Below are 25,421 nucleotides of genomic sequence, written 5' to 3' on the forward strand. Positions count from 1 at the left end.
ATACATCTTCAAAAATAATAGAAAACAACAACATTTACAAAACCGGTCTCTGCATAGATGGTGTGCTTGTGGTCTATGATAAGAAGCAACAATATGAAATATTGTGACATTATAGTTATTAAGAATGGCTGTAATTTTAAATTCTCAAAAACAAATTTTAACATAATACCTCATATATATATATATATATATATTATATATATATATTATATATATATATATATATATGCACATGCATATCTACATAATATCCCATGCTGTAGACATTCATGTATCATACTGCTCATTTTCACTAAGAGATGACGGTTCCTCTCTGTCAACCATTTATGCACCTCTCCTTTAAACATATGTTGCACATTTTCTCACTTTTGATTATCGTACAACTGACAAAGCCGTCAATTCACATTGATTAAGAACATTCTAACTTAAAACAAAATATACCTGATGGAGTTTAAAGGAAATTCAATATGTATTCCTAATCTGCATATGATGGAAACATTGGAAATAATAAAAAGATGTTCAACAAGAACACGTCCTAGTTAATATTATCTGTTGCTTATCCAAGTATTGGTAGTCATTCGTTTACAGTGGTAACTGCTTTACTCCTTTGTAGATGAAGAACGAGAGACTATTTTCAACTGCACAAACTAATGGAAGTAAGGGACGTTTTCATAGATTAAAAAAAAAAAAAACGGAAAAGTGACAAGAGTCTCTGTAGTAGAATATAATTCAGTTATGTAACATCCAACACAGGATATAGAAAATAACTTGTCCATATTTTAATGACCTATATGTTTACATCATAATATAGTGTGATTCATTAAATATTAAAATGATGTGAATGACATCAGATATCAGGTAAATAAATCTCACGAGACAGGAGAGTAGTATTACAGGCGAGAAAAGTAAAATTTAGTCATGGGACATGCCTGAAGCCGTATAAATACCGCGTAACATAATCAGATTTTAGTAAAGTGTGACTGAAGATGACCTCTCCTACACAACTGGTGTTGCTTCGCCAGACAGATAACACAAATGAAAATTGCCTTCATCGAAGATGGTAGCCCAAACTTCATTGTTTAATAATCTGAACTCGCATATAGTTTATTCAAATTATTTTCGAAAAATTGAATGATAAACGCCTCTGGTTATGAGTTAAGAGAGAAAAACACGATCTTTGAAGGTTGACACATTTGCGTTAACCAAGGCAACAGTAATTAATGTACTGCGTACATAATGGTTTGAGATGGAAACGTCAGTCTATTGGAGAGGTTTTATATGAGCTTCATAAAAAAAAAAAAAAATTCTTTACACGTTTTCCAGTCTAGGAGATAATAACATTGCAGGCTACGGTGTAATATAATCGTTTGTGAGAGCTCCTAAGAAATCTTTTACAAATTAGAGCACAAGCTCATTTTTAAAAAGATTTATGAAATAGGTAACCTTTCATGCACCATCCCATCCATCAAGCTACATTTCTTCTCCAACTGTCACATTTGATGAAATTGAATAATACTCCTCTAGGCATCGTATGTTCTACGAATTATGCTCAAGAAGTCAGTTTGCTGCAATACGTTTATATTTATTTGACACGTAGCTTTCACAATACAAAAGCAGAGATGTACTATGCACAAGTACCTTTGCATACGTAATAAAAACATGTCGCAGTGATGGTGAAACATCTAGCACGGCAGAGGAAAGCCCCAGAATGTGAAGAAATTTAAAAATCAAACATCAACAGGGACAGCTTCAGCTGACAGAGGTTCTGTGCTGTGACAGAGAGAGCATTGTCTGACAGATAGATCAAGCTGTAACAAGACAGTTTTTTTAATAGCGTGCCTGTGCTGTAACAGAGGCAGCTTCAGCTAGCAGAGGGTCTACATTAATACTGTTTATTTGTGGCTGCTGAAGCGATTATGCGTTCTTTTGGTAGGCCTACTCGGTACAGTGCTTGAATGCGACGTACAAACAACCGGCCATCATTAGCAGTCTATCCAGCCACTGTAAACACAGATTTTGAGAAGCTATCGTGCTGAATTAGTAAGTGTTCTGTTGGAGAAACGTAGGACGAAAGTGTCCAGAAATGGTGAATGTTGTTGCTATTCTAAAGGCAGTCAATGAAAGGGAATATCCTGGCATACGCTAGCAATATACTATATAAGTATTCAAGTAGTATAATTTCATTTGTTTATTATTTTCACTGTTTGCCATTCTGGACTTTCTCTCCTTTGTTTCCATCTCTCATCACTTATGGGCATCCAAGTCTGTAAAAGCTTGTTTGGGAAGTGAATGGGTGTTTTTGTTGTTCCCTGTGAAGATTTATAAATTATCTATAGTAATAATTATAATAGATTTTATTGATAACGCGTCAATAGAATGAGTGAATCGGGTAGAGTTTAGTACTGAGGTTTTTTTTTTTACTAGTCTGACTTTTAAATAACTGAAATAATAGGAAACTGGTTCATTCTTATGGGATGCACACCATATCATAGCCCAGAAATACTCTGGAATTGTTGTCTCTAATTCTACAAGTAGATAAACATGTTTTTCTTGCTTTCTTGTCCTTTCATTATGGAAGAAACAGTCCTCATTGCCATAATGTGAAACACATAGAATTGAATCACATAGATGTCACTGCATGTCGTAATTTTCCTTTCGTGAAAGAAAAATGAAGAGCAAGCAAGACCCATCACGTACTACACTTCCGCTTGACGATTTCGTCGAACAGGGATGCCGTGTCACTTATGAGATCATGAAGGATGTCGGTGGATATAGCCTCTTTCAACTCTCTCTCCTCCCGGCTCACATCTTTCCACTCCTTCATCTCCTTCTTCAGTTCGTCCATGACTGCGTTCTCGACCATCCTCTCGGCAATCAGCTGGTTCAGGTAATACTGGCTGTCTGCCGGATGCATGAACGATCCGTTGTGGAAAGCTTGCAAGCCCGAGGTGCTGAGTTGGTATGCGTTCGTGTCGTCTTGCAAAACACTGAGAATTTTATTTTGTACTAAATGAACTGGATAATTTGCACACAAGGGCATGGAATGGGGGTAGTGTTCTTGGCACTCGGCCATCACTGACTTGACTAGATTAAAAATTAGCAACTTATTAAAGCTTCTGCTACCGTAATATATTAATTCATCACAGACGGCATTTGGTACACCCGCGGGGATAAGTGGGGGGAGACTCGCTTCTTCAACATTCTCTGCTAAAACGCAAGAATGAATGAATTCCTTGAGTTCATCTTCGGATATTTCCCGTTTTCTATCACAAATTTCTATTTCGGTCACGTTTTCTTTAGTTTGTTCATCCTTCAACGGCAGTGGACTTTCACTCTCGCCAGCCGGTCTATACACTTTGATAGTGTTGTTGTTGTTGTTGCTGAACGTAGGAGGGAAGACCTCTTCGAATTTCTCCCCCTTGTTCTTGTTTCCACCTTTTTCACCCAGCTGTAAATATCAAAATTGCATTAGTTACTAGCTCAACACGGTTTTCATCTCCTCAACAACGGCAGACAACACACCTGGGTCTTTGTGGTAATGCTGGGAGTACTAGTACTGTTCATTCAATACACAAAAATGTCATTCAAGAAATGAATGAGGACTGTCTGGCACATTAGATAAAAAACCTTGATATAGCATTTTGTTCTTATTCAAACAATTATCAGGATAATATCAAATATTAGCATCTTCTACAGTTGCTATTATTGAATAAATTGTCACACATCATTTTAAGAAAGCCAAAAAGAGACTTCCTTGAGTAACTACATATCATGGGAAATTTCTTTAAATGTGAATACATATTTACATAAGTACCTGCCTAATTCTCTAAGAAAAAATCAATATATCAGCCTTATTCGGTGATTAAAAGATATTTACAGAGCATATGTTGAAGTACGGGGCATGACAACTCCATGACCCCGAGGCAGACGAAACGTATTTGGTGAATATTGGCATAGTGATGTTCCTCAGGCGACTGTTTTATTAAACTATACTTCCACTATTACTAGAAACACCAGTTTTTTAAAGGACTGTTTGTATGGGATGAATTCATAATTAGAGAAATGTTTTTCGTGGAAATTATTTCATATTTATCACCAGAAAAATATTCACAGCCTTATCAAACCGACTCATTTAAGCTTTAGGGTTAGTTTTCGATTATAATCAGTAATAAAAGCACAGAATCCCGGCAATATCACAACGGATTAGCTAGCATAGATTACATTCGTTGTTTGAAAAAAAAGGTCACTTTTTGCAGCCACGTTGCTATTCGTTTCTCCTTTGAAGAGTATGACACATTAGTATATTTTCTTGAGGACGCGATCGTGTAACCTCAACTCCCTACTCCCTACTGCAATATACTTATTTCTATTAGGATTATTCCTTATTTTATATATATATATATATATATATATATATATATTTTTATTATTATTTATTTTTTTTCAGCCTGTTCAAGTTGCAAGAGATAGGTAGGGTCCACAAAATACAGTGACATTTAACAAAATACACTGAGAGTTAGATCAAGGACGATGACCTCCAAAACTAAAGATCTGGCCTAGTCAGCTGACGAAAGAGCAAATAAGAAATGGAAAAGATGCCTCTCTGTAAATAAGATACACTAATTGGCCGTTGTTGCGGTAACCCTCTCATATGAATTATGAGACTGCACGGATATTCAAGTAGTGTTTAAAGAAGGAATTCAGAGACCAGTAAGAAGGATGATTCATCATAATACAAAGAATACAGTGACGTATAAAAGTACAGTTGTTCTCGAAAGAAACAAAAAATGGAGAGAAATAGTCGTGACTCAGAGACTTTGTTGCGCCTTATTTTTGCGGGTTTCTTTGCTCGCAGCTTCTTAGTTTTCTTTGTTTGCTTGTTTAATATTATTCTTTCTGGAATCGTTCTTAGTGCATCGACGAATAATCGGAAAGATATTGTTCACCAAGCGGAAGGTTATTCAAAACTGTATTTTATCGGTTTCCTTACCGGTATACTTCTGTTCTATTTGTTTGCTAATGTTTTTTTCAGTACATTTTCATCTTTATTCTGCCATACTTCACTTTTGTCCCCCATTCCCCTTCTCATATTATATATATATATATATATATATATATAATATATATATATAGATAATATATTATATGTTTATATCTTATATATATATATATATAGATATTTTATATATATATATATATGTATATATATATATATATATACGTATAAATATATATGTCAGCCTGTATGAAATCCTTTTTTGGAATGACAGGCAAGTCACGCGATAAATGAAATTAACGAGGTAGACATACATTCCGTTCCAGGAATATTTTTTCAACTGATATAAATTTATTTTGGATAAAAATAGTCGACATTCTTTCACTCGGTTATGATGCAAGTATTCCGGGAAGGCAAGATGGGGGAATGCTTCTAATATTCAACAAAAAAATTTAAATTCCACTGAGCCCACGCAGCGAGAAATTTGAACTAAATTTAATGATTATGTAAAAAAAAAAACAATCCTACACGGTGCGAGCATTTAAAATGAAAAGTTAAATTAATGTTAAATTAAACTAAACCTACGTAACGAGAATTTTAAAGAAATATTAATGTTTATAATATCAAAAAAAAACTAAGCCTACACAGTGCGACCATTTTCAAAAAATGTTAAACTAAACCCACGATGAGAGAATTTTGAAGGAAATTTAATGTTTAGTCTTAAAAAAAAACAAAAAAACAAAAAAAACAAAAAACACCCAAGCCTACGCAGTGCGACCATCTGACCAACGCTATGACAGATATGGCAAAGCCAGTCATAGTTGATGCCATTTAGATCAGGCCTTCGTGCTTTACTTGCATAAACAATCCGGCGGACATGACATTGAGCTCGTCCAAACTCTGCATTCGTTCTGCCTCCCAACCCCCCAAACCCCTTGCTCCTCCCCCCTTCCAGACCGTCCCCTCCCCTCCCACCCCGCCTTTCCCTCAAAAGGCTAATCTGGGGCCTGTTTTTAACTAGATTGCTGTTCCTGGGGAAATGGGATTAGTTCGTCCGGAAGACTGCAGCTGAAGACGTGATGCAGTTCGTCGATTCTCTGCCAAGAATAAGTTAACCGGAACTCGCTTTTACTTGTTTGCAGCAGTTCGAAAATATGTTACGAGAAGCTCTTCGTTAATTCATCTGTCCTATCATTTATTCATTAGCAAACGTTTTGCTGCTTAATTAGTCCCTCTTATATTGTTGGCACGAATGTGGTACGATTAGTTTTTATCAAGGAAAGTTTACCTAATTTTTTTATTTACCGAATTGAGCGGTGTAGCAATACAGTAGGATTAATTATGCGTTCTTCTTACAAGCAGCGAACTTTCTACGCTCCTGGCAAACACTGCCTTAAAATCTTATCGCTCCGGGAAATAGAACATAAACCCTCCACGCGTGAGTCACTGTGCACAGGGCTCGAAGAAGCCATAACATGCGCATTCTTGTGTCTATTATCGTTGTTCATCTCATTTGTAAAACTGGTTCATTTGAATTCTGAGAAGGAATTAAGACTTCGGAGACTTAGGTAATCATCCGGTGACGATGAGATGGAGATGAGGGTTTTCGTGTGTCACACTTTTGAGTTTTCTCAAAACAGAATTTTTCAGGTTTCAGTATTAGCATTGTTGGGCTTTTTAAAAAAGTGAAGACTGCGCGCCCAGTTTTAGCTTCGTCTGGTTAACTTCATTAGCGTTGACCTGTTATTCTTAGGAACACCGAGATGTCTTTTACACGTAGCTAATATTGACTGGTGTAGTCAGTCACTTTAACAAAATGCAGTTTGATTTTTAAAAGAAAATAACAATTGTCCCATTTCCTAAAAGTGCAAGATATCTAATGGTCTTTATAACAAAGTATGTAAAATTATAAAGATTCTTTATAACATATAGCAAAAATAGATAAAACAAGCTCTTGTATCTTAGTATACCATTTTGAATGTATATAAAAAAACTTTTAAAAGTCATAGAACCGTAGACTGATCTCACCTGCGTCGATGCACCATAAGAGTAAAATGCAGCCATGTTATAGCATTCAAACACATCCTCAAGTTCTGACGGCTTCCACACTTCGTGTTCGAGGCGATGGTTGCCATTGAAGCCATCGTACTGGTAGGGAATGTCCGTCCCTCCGTCCTTAAAGAAATCGACGTCAGCGCAGAGGTAATCTGGGAAGGATATCACATCTTCATCCGTCGTTATCCGGACGTCGTTCACATTCAGGAGTTCCCCCTCGGCCCTCTGACGGTCGCACTCTATCCTCCTCAGGTCGGCCTCAAGCTTGGCCGCAAACGATTCCACCAGGCTGCTTCTGATGCGACCGTTCTTGTAAACAACCGTGTCACCCTTGACGGCTGACAACCCGTCGCTAGTGACTCCGTTGGCTACAGTGTCCTTTGGTACGTCGAGGTTCGTAGGACACTTAGCGGGGGATTTTGCAGAGGGAGTCAGCGAGGATGGTGACCTTGGCTCTGCCCTCGGCTGCTGAGAGAGGATTGTGCCGTTTGGTGTGGTTGCATCCTCACTAGGTGCCGGGTCCGTCAGCGCAACAGGGTTGACATAGCAATACGGGTGTTCCACTTGGAGCTGCGGAGAGAATAGGGAGTTTAGTGTCTTTCAGCGCATGGACAAACTAAACAACTTTATTAACTTTCGTTACAAAATAAATAATAATAATAATAATAATAATAATAATAATAATAAAATAATAATAATAATAATAATAATAATGATAATAATGCTAAATTGAAATGGCCAAATCTCGTAGGTAAGAATTTCATTTAATTCTATAATCAATAAATCAATAAAGTTTATGGATCTGCCAAAATTTCGATAAAGGAGAACAGTATTCTGTTATTCATAGTTACATTGTACCATGTAGCAGATTATGACTGGACCATTCAATAGTATATTTTGACAGGAATAGGACCTGTACAATCCATGATAAGTCTGTTAACGTCTTAATTTCCTCACAATCCTTCTTTCTTAGCATAAACTTTTGAGGAAATCAAGAAATCAAGTTATTGTGTCAGTGGGAATGAAAATATGTGACTAGAAGTGTTCTTTGGCCATGATTAGACTTTATAGATTTTCTTTCATCAATATTCAGCAGCAGCTGTAGTTAACCAACTTTTGGTCCCTTGGCCCTCTTCTCTTTTTACACCATTTGTAGAGCTTCTTTGTCTCATCTTGATCATAAACAGCCTCTTCTCCTATTCTCCCATCATTCATTTCCCCAAATTATTTTTCTGCTTGTATAACAAACACTGATTTATGGGGCTGTAGACCCAAGGCTCTGCCATTTGATGACTTTTAAATCGCACAGGGTAGTGAAAAAGCTATCACTTTCCTGGTATTCTAACTGATATAAAACGAGGCTTATCTGATAATTAGGGGGCATTTCCTCCCATCAAGGGTTCCACAACTTACCAAGGGTTCCAAAACTTACCAAGGGTTCCACAACTTACTTAGGGTTCCACAACTTTCACAAGAGGTTCTGTTTTGTTATAATGTGGTAGCAGTCCACGTTAGAAGTGCCACTAACCTAAGGGTGCGTTTTACTGCAATAAATTGTGATGAATACACTTCACCAGCTTATCGCACACACGTCAGAAAGAGGTTAAATGCAAGTTATTTAAGTAGTCCTGACCAGGGCTTCATATATACCGGCATTTTTGCCAAAGTTCCGTTCTCTATGTATAGTGGTTGACTTGTTTTCAGCCTGTTTATGATACGTGTGCTACAAGTTTCCGAGATGTATTTATGACGTGTTGCTGTAGCATGAACGCACCCTAACGTATGCGGCTGCCTTATACTGCAAAATAGAAGCTCTTTCGCCACTAAGGGGTTATTTATTAACACTGGGTTCACTACCTATTAGGTGCTCCTGTCTTTGGAGATGGTGCAATGGAATCCCATGCTATTGCTAAAAAAATTAATAAAAAATAAACCTGATTTACTTTAAATTAGAAATTGTAAAACCATCAAATATACTTCGTCGTATAATAATTTGACTTATACCAAGAGTTCTTGAAGGATAAACATCCCGAGATAAGGCAGTTACCACTTGATTTTAATTACATAAGATTTCTCATCTTTATTTCCCACCGAGATAAAATGAAATGAATGAACATGGCAAGTGCAAACTTCAGGGTAACCCAACACATATAATTAGGGATCAGCAGAAGATAACCACCTCATATGCATATGAAATTATACACTCGACAGCGATACAAATTATGGTCATGTTTTAATAGCCTGCTAGTCAAAGAATTGTTGTATAATTACAGCTGAATCTTTTTTTTTTATCTCAACACCCTTAATTGGGTGCTAATGAACTCAATCTCGCTGTCGAAGTGCGAGAGTAGAGTCAGTCGTAATCATTATATCTTCCTCTTTTTCTGAATGCTATCAGCGAATTATCAGCGACTATTAAACGGGGAAATATCTCCATAACAAGTTTGTGAATAGCTCAATAAAATCAATACATAGAGCTGACACCTGTTGCATTATCGTGTTACCCCACTTTGCTTTTTACCGTGCATATTATCAGTCAAGATATGAACGGGTTATCATCTATTACGTGAGTGTTCTTTGAGGTTTGCTGCACTTGCATTAGAAATTCTTTAAAGGTAATTTTTTATCAATCTTTTATCAACATCAGGGCGCTATGCATACTCAACGCCGCGTGAATAATCGTTGCACATTCATTTGCATTATCGGCGTTGGGGGAAAGGGGAGTGGTTACCGTCTTCAGTTGGGTTTTCATGGCACAACACGGCTCACCGTTGAGTAAGTTGCAGCGTACCTTATGCCCTCAACTGTATGGCTTTCTATAGTGTATTATTGTTTATCCGTTCTAGTTGGTCGTCTTTAACTTCACTTTGTTCCAGTTTTCACCTCTAATTTAAAAACGCATTTACAATGTAACAACACAGTGGCTTCCTGGGCAATAATAATAATAATAATAATAATAATAATAATATAATCTAATAATAATAATCATAATAATAAAATAATAATAATAATAATAAGTCGATTTCTTAAAGGTATTGAGGCTTCTTTCGTTTTGGAAATTATATTCCACTGTTTTAAGATCCAACTGGTGACGGGTTAGACTTCATTTCAGTTAAACCCACTAAATATCACAGAAATGTTGACAGTCCTTATTAAACTCGCATAGTGAAAAAATTATCTGGGATTAGGTTTCGTTGGAGAATGTGTGGTAGCAGAAATTAATTTTAAAGTTAAATTTACAATGATAAACATTTAAACATTTACAAATTACTGTGAAGTCAATGTTGAATCTCACTTTAGTAGTTTTAATGAAGTGTGTATCTGTATTCTCAATGCAAGTTCTTTTTGATAAATAAGATATTAGCATTAACCAGTCTGTTCAATATCGGCCATGCACGAACAAGACATGGAAGGAAGACCAAGATTGTCATAAAGAAAAAAGTTACATTTGTCTCTCCGAAAGTTTGTGAAACTGTTCCCATTTTGAGAGCTTGTTAGCTCGTCGTCTATGTGAGAGGATACGCGTGTGTGCGTTGTAGGTCTTCCCTCTATATCCCGTCAAAACAGAGGAAGTTTGGTTGTTAAACTCCTCCACGTAAACAAGGAAGAGCCCCAATGACCGTCACTTACTTTGTCGCAGTCAAACCAGGCGCCGTCTGGCTCTTCCTGCCGCCTCCAGCATCCGCCCTTCAGGGACTGGCACTGGAAGCATCCAGTGAAGAGGAGTCTTACGGATGAGGTCACGTACTGCACGGAAGCGACCACAGAGGAGGCCACCTCACGGGGGGAGGTTGGAGGCCTCCAGGGGCTGGACTCCGGCGGTGGGGAGTGGGTGGCAGGCTCCGGGGAAGGAGGCGGCCACGAGGTATCCGTCGCTGGGGGTCGCCATGTTGAATCCGTTGACGGGGCCATAACAGAGCCGTATTTCTCATTTTGTTGTCCCGCATAGGCAGTTCATGGGTCCTAAATGTCTTTTGCCGAATTTATGAGAAGAGGCAGCAGAAGTTATCAACCTTTCTTCATGGTGCTCGTCACTGAAATACTTGTGGCTGGCTCCTTCTCTCTGATTTCCATATCATTCTTTGCAGCACTTTCTGGGAACTTTTATATTCTGCTTTCTATATTGTTCACGTTGAAAGTGTTTTGCTTTCCTGTCACTTGGGTACTTTGATTACCTGAAAAATAAAGAATAAATAACACTTTTACTTCTATTAATAACAATTAAGGCTACTGCTGGTGGTAGTTGGGGGCGCTTAGCATCCCTTTCATTCACTTAAGTTTTGCTTAATTAACTGGAACATATCTGTGCTGCCATTGGCAACATGGTATCGCCTTACATCGGGTGGTGACCATCTAACCGATATTTTCAAACCTTGGATTGTGCCTTAGCCTCCTTACCGCTCTGATCACATCCAAAGTTTGAGGTCCCTCCCTTAATGGTAAACTTAAGCCCATTACATATATATATATATATATATATATATATATATTATATATTATATATATGATATATATATATATTTAATATATATGTGTGTGTGTGTGTGTGTGTGTGTGTGTGTGTGTTTATTAAATATATTATTTTTGCGTTATGTATTCTGACATGAATTCAGTTCTATCCTTTCTATGTAATTTATTTGATATAATTTCTACCCACTTTCTTTAACCATAATGTTTCATTTTCATCGTGAATAACGATAATAACAGCTTTCAAGCATCTCAGATTTCCGTGAGCAGCAGTATAATTATTAATTGCACAAAGGTTAGTGGTTAATGGCGATTCTCAAGTCAATATTCCTATATTATTGAAAAGCAGCTGAATAACATAATGAATAACATCTTGAATTCTAGAAGCGAACAGGACTCTTAGTACAATATCACCCTGGCGAATACAATCAGCTCTGCAGCATCGAGCACCCGGTGACTAAGAAGGAAGCCGAGACTGGTTCGTGATTCGGATATGAATGGATCGTTGTGGACAATAAAAGAAAGCTAGTTCTCATCGCCAGAGAGGGACGATGCATCATGCCCCCCGGGCGAAAACAAGAGAGAGACAGTGGCCGTTATTCTAGCTGGAAACGGTCGGGGGTGCAGCTAAGTAGCCGCGGATGCCGGCCGATAAATTGAACTGGATATCCCGGATGTTCTGCATAACAACGGGTCTCAGAACTTTTATGAACAGAGGTTATGCTGATTTATTCTGAGTGACCATAAACCAAAGGAGTATCTAATTCACAGTTTCTGTTTACTCTTCAGATATTTTATGAATGGTATCCTAGATGTTTCTGAATAACGTCACTAGGACTTAATTGCCGTCATATAATAGGAAAACGCTAAGTCCTCCGTCTTAACCGGAAGGGATAATGACTTTCATTCCGGGTGTGTAAGGAAATTCCCTAACACATAGAGATGACGAAAGGTGTAGACGGAGAAGTTACAGCGATAGAAAAAAGTTTATGGTATTTTAAAATATAGTTTCCGTCATTCGTAGTGGGGAAATAATGTGCATGTAACAAATGAAAAAAATTAACAATTCACTTATCAGTCAACAATCATCACGGTTGCCAAATATGTATATAAAAAACAAAACAACAACAACGCAGAACCAGAATAGAAAAGATGGTATGTAAACAAAGATGAGTGAATCAACAATAAATTATATATACGCATAAAATATAGCCAGCTGCAAAATCACTGAAATATCGAGGCTAATGTTCTTAGTTACTCTGTTTCCAAGTTGTAACCACTTGCAGTCGGTAAGATCTGTTGCTATACCAAGCTCTGTTGGTTATCATTCCTTGGACTCAAAGGCCAAGAAGTACTGACGCTGAATACACTTCTTGTTTATCAGAGAACCTGTCTGTTTATAAGCTGTGATGATGAATACTTATGACTCATACGCCGTCCTAACACGGACTTCCTTATTTTACCTGTGCGTAGAAAATGGGGCTTCAAATGAGATGTTTACTCGATCACCTGCTGGCTTCAACAAACTAGAATTCTCTCTCTCTCTCTCTCTCTCTCTCTCTCTCTCTCTCTCTCACACACACACACACACACACATCTGTAAGGTGAATGGTCATCCCAAATTGTTATTCCTTTCCTGGAAGTTACTAAAACGCGTAGAAGAGTCAAGTATTGGTATATATGTTTTATTATCGGTTGGGAACATAGTTTTCCGATTTTCCAAATAGAGGCTACGATCTACTTTTCAGTCTCCTCTTTGCTACTTAACTCTGATAAGTAATGGAATAGAAAAAAATAAAATAGAAAATTCCACAGATAAACTAGCCTAAGGTATTAGAAGGTTGTCCATGAATTTTAAAAATTCACTTTCTTATCATACGGAGAGAAACCTATGCATGTTACACCAGTCTCATGGCGCGATTTTTGACTGTGGTTACAGAATGACATGTGAGCAACTACAAAATCCATGATTGAGTGTCGATTAATCAATCGTGACAAAAAAAAAAAGGATACTTCGTGTTGAAAAATACTTTGGTTACGTAAAACCTGACTTCATGTGCTGAAAGGTGGAACTGTAGTAATGCACGAAAGGTGTTCATGTCTCGTCCTTTTTAAACAAACCACATTTATCGCTTCAAGACAAGCATGAATGGATAGTGTACTGACATTCTTTTAACTTGACGCTCTTCCTTCTCGGTTGTCTCAAGTATTTCTTTAAATCATTACTTCCTACATGAGCGGACAAATGTTCCATTTTTTAATCGTTTGTTGTAAATTGATGTTTCATCATTAAATTAACTGTTTCCGTGACTGAGCGTTCTGTCAAAAAATTCACAGTTGTCATAAATGAATGTTGCCTTTCTGAATTCATTTATGTCGTAGACGAACGTTCCAATATCAGACCATTTTTATATGCTTTTCTAATTCAGTTCATCGTTATCTTCGGTGAACCTTCCATTTTTAGGTTAATTGTTATCTTAGATAATCATTCCATTTTTAGACTAATCTTAGCCGTAGATGAAGTCCTCTGTGATTTTTTTTTCCGAAGATGAATGTTTCATGGCAAGTCTGTTTTTACCTGTCATCCTGACCGAGATTGGCCTTCTTGCCAGACACGCAGGCTCCAGGTAATGTATTCGTTTTACAGCAGTGATCATTAATCAATTTTCCTGACACCCAAAACATGTTTTTATCGATTATGTTGTATAAGGAAGTCTGCGCGCACTTGCCTCCAACAATGTGGAACCTGCATTAAAAACTCCGTCTCCGGTACACTAGTCATCTTTTATTTTTGTAGATATCGATTGTTTAATTTCGTACAAGTATTCCAAATATGCATTTGTCAGTTTTCCTCAGCAGCTGGTCAGCGGAATTTTTATCTTTATTTATAAAAGTCAACCATAAAATATATGCTACATAAAATATATAACATTTCAACTTGTGTTATTTTATAGCAGATTTACATTGCTTTGCCTAATATATTTTACAAGCTTAGTAAATGTACAAGCTACAATCTGTCTTTAAATTTCAAAACTTCTAGATTGTTCAGCTATAAAGCGCCTTCATGTCCACTTCTTGTTTTTCTTTCTTTTCTTTCCGTTTGTTTTTCTTGGAAGTATTGTGCTGCAATATTTTCGTCTGCTTCGTGTGTTTTGTACGTTAATGCGAATCAGACTCTTAGCTTCTTTTTCATACTGTTCATGACTGATGGCGTTTATTCCTAACTTTGTGCTCTTTTGCAACCGGTGGGTTGACCGGAGTAAAGAAACTGCTACTTCAATGTACTCTTAACTTTAACCAAATCTGAACGATATACCAAATTGATCTAAAATTAAGTCTTGCCTAAAGATTTTGCTTTAGATGGGACTTTGAGAAACGCTGTGTTGAGAGAGAGAGAGAGAGAGAGAGAGAGAGAGAGAGAGAGAGAGAGAGAGAGAGAATGTGTCTGTGTGTGTAGGAAATCATGACTAATACTGGAAGCCTAATTTCGGGGATTTTTGTATGTTTGCTCGACTTCGGGCGTGTGCGTAATTACTATGCCTGTAATTGCTGCACGACAGCTTTTTGAAATGGCAAGTTCGATGAAGGCGAAATCGAAGCCAAATTTAATTTCGCTCCGCCCAAAGAATAGTCAAATGAAAAATGAAAGACAATGACCAAATCTGTAATAGATTCAAGAAATGTTATATACTTTCAGTCGAGGTAATACCGTTTTGAATTTCCAAGCTTTACTTTACTTCGACCTAATTTTCTCTTTATGCCGAATAAAATTCCCCTAAGTTATGCGAAAATGGTGATCTAAATCACAACCAGCCTGCTAAAGGACACGCTCTCTCACCAGGAAATCCTCATGTTTAATGCATGTGACATGATTGATCACTACTTTCTGGGTCTTAGCAATTAAAACCCATCGCCCCTCTTCATTACGGACTTCTGTAAGCTTATTAGCCTACTTTCTTGAAGCTGCTTATGTATGGTACACAAATCACGAACATACCATATATATATATATATATATATATATATATATATATATATATATATATATATATATATATATGCTCCACAGAAGGAGTACGTTAGTTATCTTAAACCCAACGGCTTACGTAGCATATACATATATATATAGATATATATATATATATATATATATATATATATATATATATATATATATATATATCATACGGATACTACAAAACTATATATATAATATACACACACACGCATAATATTATATATATATATATATATATATATATATATATATATATATATTATGCGTGTGTGTATTATATATATAGTTTTGTAGTATCCGTATGAATGTATATATGTATATGCTACGTCAAGCCGTTGGGTTTAAGATAACTAACGTACTCCTTCTGTGGAGCAAATCCATCCAATATGGTATTGATGAATGGCCGTTTTGTAACGTCGAGAACCTTGAGCACGTGTGCGAGTGAGTGCGTATGTGCGCGTGTGCGTAGGTTTTTAGTAGCTGAAGTGTCGCTTTCCTGCCAAACAACTTTCAAACTTGCCTCTGGACGAACACGACAGGGGCCTCTTGAAACAAAGTGGGTATCTGCTCATTTTAGGCAGAGTACCGCGTAATTCTGGTAACCGGCAGACGAACGACGTGGTTTCGTCCTATTTTTACCGCGAGGTCATCGTCGAAATCGGGCCATGATTTCGTTAGCATCTGCTGCAGAGAAATAGCGTTAATAGGTAGAGATCAATGGGTGCTACTTTAGTAGGCGGTCTACCTGCGTGTTTCTACACTGTTTCGCTGTGTTTAGTACTAGCCCGTCCGGGGTCAAATGTCCCCAAGTGCATTTTACCACATTTGATCCCCGAGGATGGCATAAGGCCAGCTTAATCTCAAACAAAAACAACCCTTGGTGCTACTTTAGGGATATTTGACCCCCGACGGGCTAGTACTAATCACGGCGAAACAGTGTAGAAATACGCAGGTAGACCGCCTACTAAAGTAGCAGCGATCAATGGTTATATTATTTATCTAGAAATATTCACTTTCGAGTGGCATTTCATACAATTTTCTGGTTTTTCCTCTAACTTAAAAATTTTTTCAGTGTTATGCCTCTAAAATCTATAAGAGTCTATGTGACTTAATGTTTCACCTCGTCCCCGATGAATCTAGAAACTTGTTCCCATAGTGAAAGGACCGCGCCCGTTGCCTCGTCTTTCTCATTTGTATTTTTGTTGGATCAAGATGAGAAATAAAATTAGCTCAAATTCTAAATTTTGCAACCGAGCAGCTTTACCGTAAAGCAAAAGACAGCTCACAATAAAAAAATATTTCAGAATATTTCAAAACGCGCATTGCTTCAATAATGCAACAGTTAAATGTTTAAATAAGTAAATATAATTTTTTTTATTTAAACGGAAAACTACTTTATTTAGGAGGTAAATTCTCGATGCTCCGCTGATTAATAGTTTAATATACAAAACTACAGGGAAAAGGCTCAAGTCGATTAAGTCTCGATTTACCCACAAGAAAATATAGCTGGTGTGACATCATGCTGAAACCGAAGTCACCATTACAGCTTTTTTATCGTTATTATTACGGATTTCTGTCTCCAGGTCATTCAGCTCCAAAGCTACTGCCAGCAGCACAGACTGTGTCCCCCAACCTGCTATGAAGTCTTGTCTGGACCACATTCTTGTAATTTAAAACTTATCGATACCTGTCAGTCTCGATTTTCTAGACTCAAACTTAAGAGATGATAGTGTTCTCTGGAAGATACGGTCTTCCCATTTGGATCAAATGTTCTTTTTCCTCTTTTAGTATTTTGTGTTGATCGGTCAGCCAGTCAGGGAGGAATTGTTAAGACTTATGCAACATATACTTTTGATTGGGCTGCTACTAGAACAAGACCCCCTTACATTACAGGAATAAGGTCAGCTTTATCCTAAACAACAACTAGTATATACCTTAATGATGATTACTTTGAAAGTCACAAGTCATAAATATTATCATAAACAACAGAAATAATTTGCACGTATTCACAGAGTGGGTTTGGTATGTGTGAAATAACTGAAAATTGGAGAATAGAAGGAGAAGTTCATTTAAATACAACCGATTGTAAAGAATAATTAAACAATGAAAAAAATAAGCACGCATCTTAATTACTAACTGAAAAATAATCAAGTCGATTAAATTAAGGCAACTTGACTTTGAAGAACTGTAGTAACGCATTTTTCAGGTTATGACTTCACATAAGCAAAGAAAAAACTAAAATATTTTCAACATATATCCCTGAATGTCATTCTAAGAAATATAACGAATAGACTGAAAAATTTTTAGAAAATAATTAAGCAAGACGAAATTTAGCATATTCAGCATCTAAAATTTAATCTCCCTAACTTCCCTCTGTGGTTAAAACATTCGCTCTTTGACGATTTTGTCCGTTACCCCAACGACGCGACATAAGTTCAAATATATGGTTCTTGCTCTTAATTACCAAGCCTATCACCTGAAATAACGTTCAGTCACAAAATTCATTGTTAGGAATTACGACAACCCAGGAGGCATACAGCTGGAGTGTTTAATATTCTCAAGCTGAAAATTATGTTGCAATGCACGAGTGCCCCTGTGGGTATACGCTCCAACTTCGTGTAATTGTTGACTGAAATTCTCTCTCTCTCTCTCTCTCTCTCTCTCTCTCTCTCTCTCTCTCTCTCTCTCATACTAGACATAATGAATAAATTTAGATTTCAACAAAAGAGCTCTTCCAAATAAAATCTCTCTCTCTCAGATTTTATATCAATTCGGATCAAATTCAGAGCCATCCAAATAAAAATCTCTCTCTCTCTCTCTCTCTCTCTCTCTCTCTCTCTCTCTCTCTCTCTCTCTGTTGTATTACCAAACGCGATAGAAGAATTGAGACATCAAATGACGAGAGGAGAGGACGGCACTAAATCAAATGGTCAGCATGACCGTTAGCGTGCCAATAACCCGAGCCTAAAGTAGCGAGCGCGCAAGCACTCCGTCCTCCAGCCTCTTCTCCGCTGTGGGAATGCGAACCGAGGTAAAAAGAAAGAAAAAAAAAAAAAAAAAAAAACCATTGGCCCGAAGGGAAATGAGTTGCAAAGCCCAACGGTAACGTGTCGCGGAGTCTTGACCCAGCCTGGGTACGGGATGGTATCAGGTTTGAAAGAGAAGAGAAAGGTGATTTCATTCATCTGCTCGTTTATTTATTGACGTGGTCGTCTTGTCTTCTCGCTCATGAAGAGCTTGTTTATTCTGTTTCTGATGATTCAAAAGCGTGATGTAGTGTGTGTGTAAGATGAATTGTTCCACATCGATCAGAATTATACACGTTTCAAGACAGACAAAGACATATTTGTTTCATGTGCGTGTGTGTGTGTATGTGTGTGTGTGTATGTGTTTGTGTTTTTTTACCAAAAGCTATCCCTTGGTGAATGATCTTTAAATATCACTGGTAGCAGGTGAAGCCATTCAAAACCTCTCTGCCACGGGAGCTCCTTTCACATGCAAATGGCAGCTTTTGTTTCGTTGTAAATCATCTCCTAAAACGGAGTGAAGTATTATCCATTCCTTTCTTTCATTGTTATGGGCATCCTACTTTTCATTGTGTGCTCTTGTTGAAATGATGAATTTCGGTATGTTTCCTTGTTTTTATGTGTATATGGAACTATGGAACTAGTCTGTTGTTAAGCTTCGCTATAGATAAATCAAGCTGCTGATGCCGTGGGAGAGTCTTGTATGGATTTCGTTATCTTTGAATCAGTATTTAAAGGAGAAAGGACCGTTGGCTTATCTGGTTCCCGTTGAGCGGATGGATAGAGAACGGTCTTAAGGAGTCCAAGAACTGGCATTGGTACCAAGAGCACCATTCATGACCGTATTGTAATCTCAGATGATTGCGAGGAAGGAGATGATTAGTGTGAAATATACCAGATTAAAATTGATATATAATAAGAGGGGATCTGTTGCCTTTCAGTGGAAACACTTTGTATGTATGTATGTTTGTATGTGTATATATATATATATATATATATATATATATATATATATATATATATATATATATATATATATATATATATATATATATATATATATATATGGGATTTGGGAGCGCAAAATATAGATTTTCCTCATTTGGGGGAAAGGGCGGAAAGAGAGGAGGTCTCATGGCTGTTCCAAAATTTCGCATTCCGTGGTGGTTCCCCTAAATTTCTAACGCGGCCTCTAATACGTGACCTGAAATTTGGGAAACGAAAAGAGGAGGGGAACCTATTTTTAAGTTTTCCTCCCTCCGGCCGTCACGCAGCAGGCGAGGTCATGTTCCGTGGCTATTCTGAGGAGGTTAAATGGCGGATCAGCTGCAGGGAAAATAAGCCAGGATCAATAAGGGAATATCTATTCTGTTGTATTCGTTCTTTTTTTTACGCAATCAGTATCCTTAATGACTTTTGTTCCTCAACAAACTGTAACGCCTTATGACATATACTTTTCATGTATACGAAAACAAGAAATTTTTTTATTATTAATATTATTTTTATCGTGTTTAAAATCTCCTGCTCACCACAACGTAGCTCGTGTGAAACGGACTGTTCAGTAAATAAAAGAATAGTTTTATAAATCGCGGTTCTTGTAGTAATTCTTATTTCCAGAAGCAATAACTCTTGAAATATACGAAAACTACATATAACATTGCTTTTAGAATCAAAATAGATCTGTAATACGTTAGAGTGCGTTTATACAGTTCACTGCACATGATAATCATACATTTTACATTATTCACAAATGCTGTAACAAATCATATTAAACAGAGTAATGTAAAGTATACCAGAAAATTATCTTCTTAAGCTCATCTCTCTTGGGAGCCAAGAATGGCGCAACTGTTTGTTTGGTAGTCGTAAATTTTCGTCATAGCAAACACAGCTAAAAGGAGCGTAGGCAATTTACCGTGGATTGTGTAAGCTCATTTTAGGCAGTCAGCATTTTAAGCGAATTGCACCACGAGAAATTCGTATCATTTAAGCCAGCACTTGATCATACAGTCGGGGAAATCTTATACCATCGTTAACACACTGCCGTGTGGATTGTTATAAGCAAATTCCTTCTACGGACTTTAAGTACACGTTGAGCTAATCCGGAGTCTTCGTTTGCTTATGATGTGTGTGTGTGTGTGCGATAACTTACCAGATACCTAACAAGGAACCGTCGTATCAACTGCGGTAAATAGATTTAATGTACGTTCTAAATCCTCGGCGAAGTCGTGGCACATAAAATAAGCGCAGCTGAAGAGAGATCCTGCAAATGAGTTGTTTGTTGGAAGAGTATAATCTGCGAAGCTGTTAGCGTTACCGAGCTGGATGGAGGAGGAGAGTTGCTGTATATTGTTCGAAAGGCGATGTTCAGTCTTTTCGTTTACAGGTGGCCATTTAATAAGGTAACCATTTGGTAGGTATCTATATTATTCAGTGGAAATTTAGGCTAGTTGTGTAACATAATTTGAGCATGAATAATAGTAAAGAGAAGAATAGTATATGTTTGCTTTGCTATTAAAGAAAAGAAGACGAAAATAATAAGGAAAATTAGGTAATAAGTAGCCTTTTTTTATCCCGTGAAATAAAGCGGAGAGAGAGAGAGAGAGAGAGAGAGAGAGAGAGAGAGAGAGAGAGAGAGAGAGAGATTCTCTCAAGAAACGAATGACGTGGATGAAGCTCGTCCAACAGCTTCCCCAAGCGCCCGTGGCGATGAGTGTCGACGTCGTCGAGCACAATACAAACCAGGGCCTCGTACCTTTTGGAGTTGGCCTTATGCATACGTAATCGGAAGGAACTTATTTGGTCGTGGCCAACCCTCGCCGCCAAGGTAGTCTCCGCTTCGCTAACGAGCTGTGACGAATGGGAATAGTGTCTCCACTGAGAAGGACATTACATCAGATATCCAGGTTTCCTTCTTCATAGGATATCAGGCGCCCTGATCAATTCTCTCTTAAACAATTTTGATTTGTGTCAACTTTTTATATCAGCTTGGTCACAAGTGAGCTTTGTTATGATGACTGATTTTTAATAAGAATAGTAGTATGTTCCGCATCTGACAATAATTTATGCAGATCATAGAAAACAGAAAGCATATTATTTATTGAATATTAATTTTGTAAATAATGCCTTTAGATAGAAAGTCATTCAGAATATTCCGCATGAATTTCACGGTGTGATCAAGAGTTTTGCCCAAATCCGTAAAAGACTCGAGATTTTCAGAGCGCGTAATTACAAATCCTTTTAATTCCTGACGGCAGCATTTCCTTTCCCCTCCTCTTTATCTGTCTTTCTGTTTACCTACCATACCGAAAGATGTCTGATTCTGTTGAAGAAATCATGATAAACGATGAAAAGAAAATAGCATACGAGTGCGTATGAAAGGTTAACACTAAGGTTAAGGAAATTGAAAGCCCTTCCTCCCGAATATGTTGTAACACTGGGATTATACGAGGGGGTTATACATATTATGCTCATTAAACATGTCAAGTTATCGAACAATTTTGTGGTCTTCAAAAGGTTCATCATCGAGCGAGAAATAGATTTGTCAGGCTTATCGCAATTTTTTTTGTACGATACCAACCAGCCCTGATGTTATGAAATTTCCCGATTTTGATTAAACTGCGAAATCTTCTAATTACGGTTCTGTTTATCGAAAGATAACGCCAGAACTAGATTGGTTCCACGAGTATGGCTTGTCGATAATTAAATAGTCTGTAAGTGTTTCACCCAGATGATTTCATAGATGGTTTCAAATGGAGAAAACTTTATTTATTTATATTTTTTTTACCAACGCAAGTGCAGGTGTGTTAAATCAGGAATAAATATTTGCTAGAAAAGAAGAATTCGGAAATATAAGGTCTGTCCTATTATCGAGATGCCCATTTTAACTCCACCAAGAACAGAAAGGCAACAAGTATCAAAAGTTAACAAAAAAGGACAGTTTTTCCTTCACATCCTTTTTCCACACCCACGGAAAGTTACAAACAATAACAGTTGATACTAACAACAATGGGAGAAAGACGAAGAAGATCCTCTGCAATGAAGAACAGCGAACGAACAAAATGTGAAATCTGATAGGTGTCTGAAATTCAGGTTAATCTCGCTCTTGAATTTTAAAAGCGACCTTCAGATCTGTAGATAAATGTTATCTCCATATAAAGCGAGCAAACCCGTCTGGTTCGAGGATTTTGGACGCGATACAACAGAGAATCAAACCAAACTATTGCACTTTTTTTTGGTTCTTCTCAGTAAAAACTGAAGTCAGAGCTCGTTTTTAAGTTGATGAAAAATAAATATTTACCTTACAAAAAAAACATGAAATTATAAAGACTCAGTAACATTGCACTACACTTTCTTTAAATATTGGCGCCCCCCCCCCCCCCACCCCACCCCGCCGTGATTTATGTCATTACCCGTGAAGTTTTTTTTTTTTTAACTTAACAGCAATTGTGTGTGTGTGTTTGAGTATGTTGATGATACAATGCAGAAATTAGTGACAGAGTTTGTTAGTGTTTTTTGCAAGACGAAAATGTTTAGAGCAAATTTGAACTAAAGAAAGGTTATTAAGGTATCTATAAACCAAGATGACGAAGCAATGTCTGGTTATGAATGGTAGAAAATGGAAGCTTTTGATTCCCATATGTGTTTGGGAGTAAATGTATTGCATTATAGCAGAATATTTTTTGAGGCCTGAGTTGACATATATAAAGGGAAAATTTGTTGATCCAAATATCCTTCATGGAAGTGAAGTGTGAGGCTCTAATGAAAATTTAAATTATATAATATAGCCGAAGTTGCTGAGAAGAATTTTTGTGTAGTATATGTGAGGTAAAAGAGAATGAAGGGTGAAAACCGTGGAAGTAAGTAAAAGTGGTAAAGCTTTTAGTATTTAAATAATGTTCGCAGTTTAGTTATGAGAAATTGGGGGATCGGTTGGCGAGAAATGGGAATTATTTCGAAAGTATTTGGTGGACGGAGAAGACACAGAAAGTATTGAACTCATTAGGCGTAAGGGATTCAACGCGTTGCTGATAAGTTTTTGTGTTTTTGTGTAAGTATATGCCTTATATGTTAGTTTTCTGCCCAGTTGCTAACCCTATTTTCCACGTATAATTTATGAATGATCCGCGCCTTATTACAAGAAACGGCTTATTTTTAATAATACATAGATATGTGTCATACAAAAACAGTGCCTATTATAATAGACAAGTTAAACATAATTATAAATATCTTAACGCCTGAATGGTCTTTAATATGTGCACGGAGGCTGAATGAATTCTTTGAAGTCTTCGGAATGTTTTTAGCTGAGATTATTTTGCAAATGTTAACAACCTTTTTCCGGTCACGTGGAGATTAAGAAGAACGATCGCAAGGGAAAGTTGTGTCTAAGTTGAATACGTTTTTGTCTGTGGTCAAAAGCATTCATGAATGAAGCAATTAGAACTGAAGACGTAGTCATGTGTTTTGTCGGCTGTCAGGAGAGAGTTACTGGAAAGTATAGTTATTATGTTCATAGTTGATGATTAGCTTCGAATTCCGATATTATTTAAGACGTGCTATAGACATGAATATATTATTTATTATTATTATTATTATTATTATTATTATTCATTATATAGTTGTTGTGTTATTACTATTATTGATTATTATTATTTATTTTATTATTATTATTATTGTTGTTGTTGTTATTACTATTATTATTATTATTCAAAATGAGAACACGCTTAAGATAAGCCTAAATTCTAGTGTCTTAACTAACAAACTTTCCCTGTTGACGGTGGAAACTTTTTATCTATTTCTTAGAATTTCTCACATTTTTAAGAGGAAAACGCTGTGTCAAAATAACCATAGGCTACCTGAACCTTCTAAATTTTGTCAAGATCGCGTCATACTTATAGTTTTGGACATCTTCGGATGTGAGCATTTGTAATCACGTTACGTGGTCGGTACTACAGAATCTCTCTCTCTCTCTCTCTCTCTCTCTCTCAATCTTAAAGAGATTATAAGTAACAGAAAGTATCTTAATGTTAGCCATGCCGTCTCCATACGGCCTTTACTCTCGAATAAAAAATTCCGGTTCACTTTTTAATTTAACAAATCACAGTATTTCAGAACTGTCTTGTGACGTCGGCGTTGTTGACTGAGCACTTCTTATTTTGACTGCCTCTTCATTCGTCAGCATTTTACTTTCGTTATTTGAATACTCTTTCATTAACGCCGATTCCCTATTGCACGAAACTAGGTTGTCTATCTCACGAAGAATTGTTCATGTTTGAAAGAAGGCCTTGAGGAGATTCATCGCATAGCGCATAGGTTTTGTAACAATTGTGGTTTCAATGTCATTGCAAAAGGTCATACCTGATTTCCAGCATTTTAAGCATTTTAAGCAAGTGTCAACAAAGCTTAATCTTGTTCCGCTGTACTTAAAACTGGCCACACTACAGCCGTGTGAGTCCAAATATCACTGGAAAGACATTGACAGAGATTTGCCGATCTTATAAAAACTTTTATCGACCCTTCATCATATGATATTTGCCTCTGATAAGCTCTAGTTTCTTTGTATCTGTTTATGCGCGCGCGCGTGTGTGTGTTATATTATTCTCAGAAGAGGCTGTTAAATCGCTTGTATTGTGGTAATGCAAGTCCTGCGGTTCATTATTATAAAAGATTTTTTGATAATCAGCCCCCTTTTGTTAGTTTTTGCGTGACTCATGCTTTGGCTTTATATATCAATTCGTGCATTCATTGCTGTATTTGGCCTTCAACAACAAAACGTCGAACAATTCTACATCCTGACCATCGCTGTTTTCAACCTTCAAGGCTTCGTCTGGCGTTCTGGAATTTTCTGGATTTGCAACCGAAG

The 25,421-nt window shown here is 37.0% G+C and overlaps 1 protein-coding gene across 6 annotated transcripts in view; it reads right to left on the reverse strand.

The window, feature by feature from the left end:
* Positions 1-213: 213 nt before the first annotated feature.
* The window catches only part of LOC135206165 (uncharacterized), a 44,059-nt gene continuing 18,851 nt past the window's right edge, over positions 214-25,421 (reverse strand). For all 6 annotated transcript variants that reach the window (XM_064237451.1, XM_064237453.1, XM_064237454.1 and 3 more), the window contains exons 2-4: positions 10,682-11,226; positions 7,025-7,621; positions 214-3,448 (exon numbers count right to left, since the gene is read on the reverse strand). In XM_064237451.1, coding sequence (XP_064093521.1) covers positions 2,690-3,448; positions 7,025-7,621; positions 10,682-10,963 — 1,638 coding nt within the window. In that variant the 5' untranslated portion in view covers positions 10,964-11,226 and the 3' untranslated portion in view covers positions 214-2,689. The remainder of the gene's footprint in view (positions 3,449-7,024; positions 7,622-10,681; positions 11,227-25,421) is intronic.

The sequence above is a fragment of the Macrobrachium nipponense genome, chromosome 29 (genome assembly GCF_015104395.2).
Source record: "Macrobrachium nipponense isolate FS-2020 chromosome 29, ASM1510439v2, whole genome shotgun sequence".
Lineage (NCBI taxonomy): Eukaryota > Metazoa > Arthropoda > Malacostraca > Decapoda > Palaemonidae > Macrobrachium > Macrobrachium nipponense.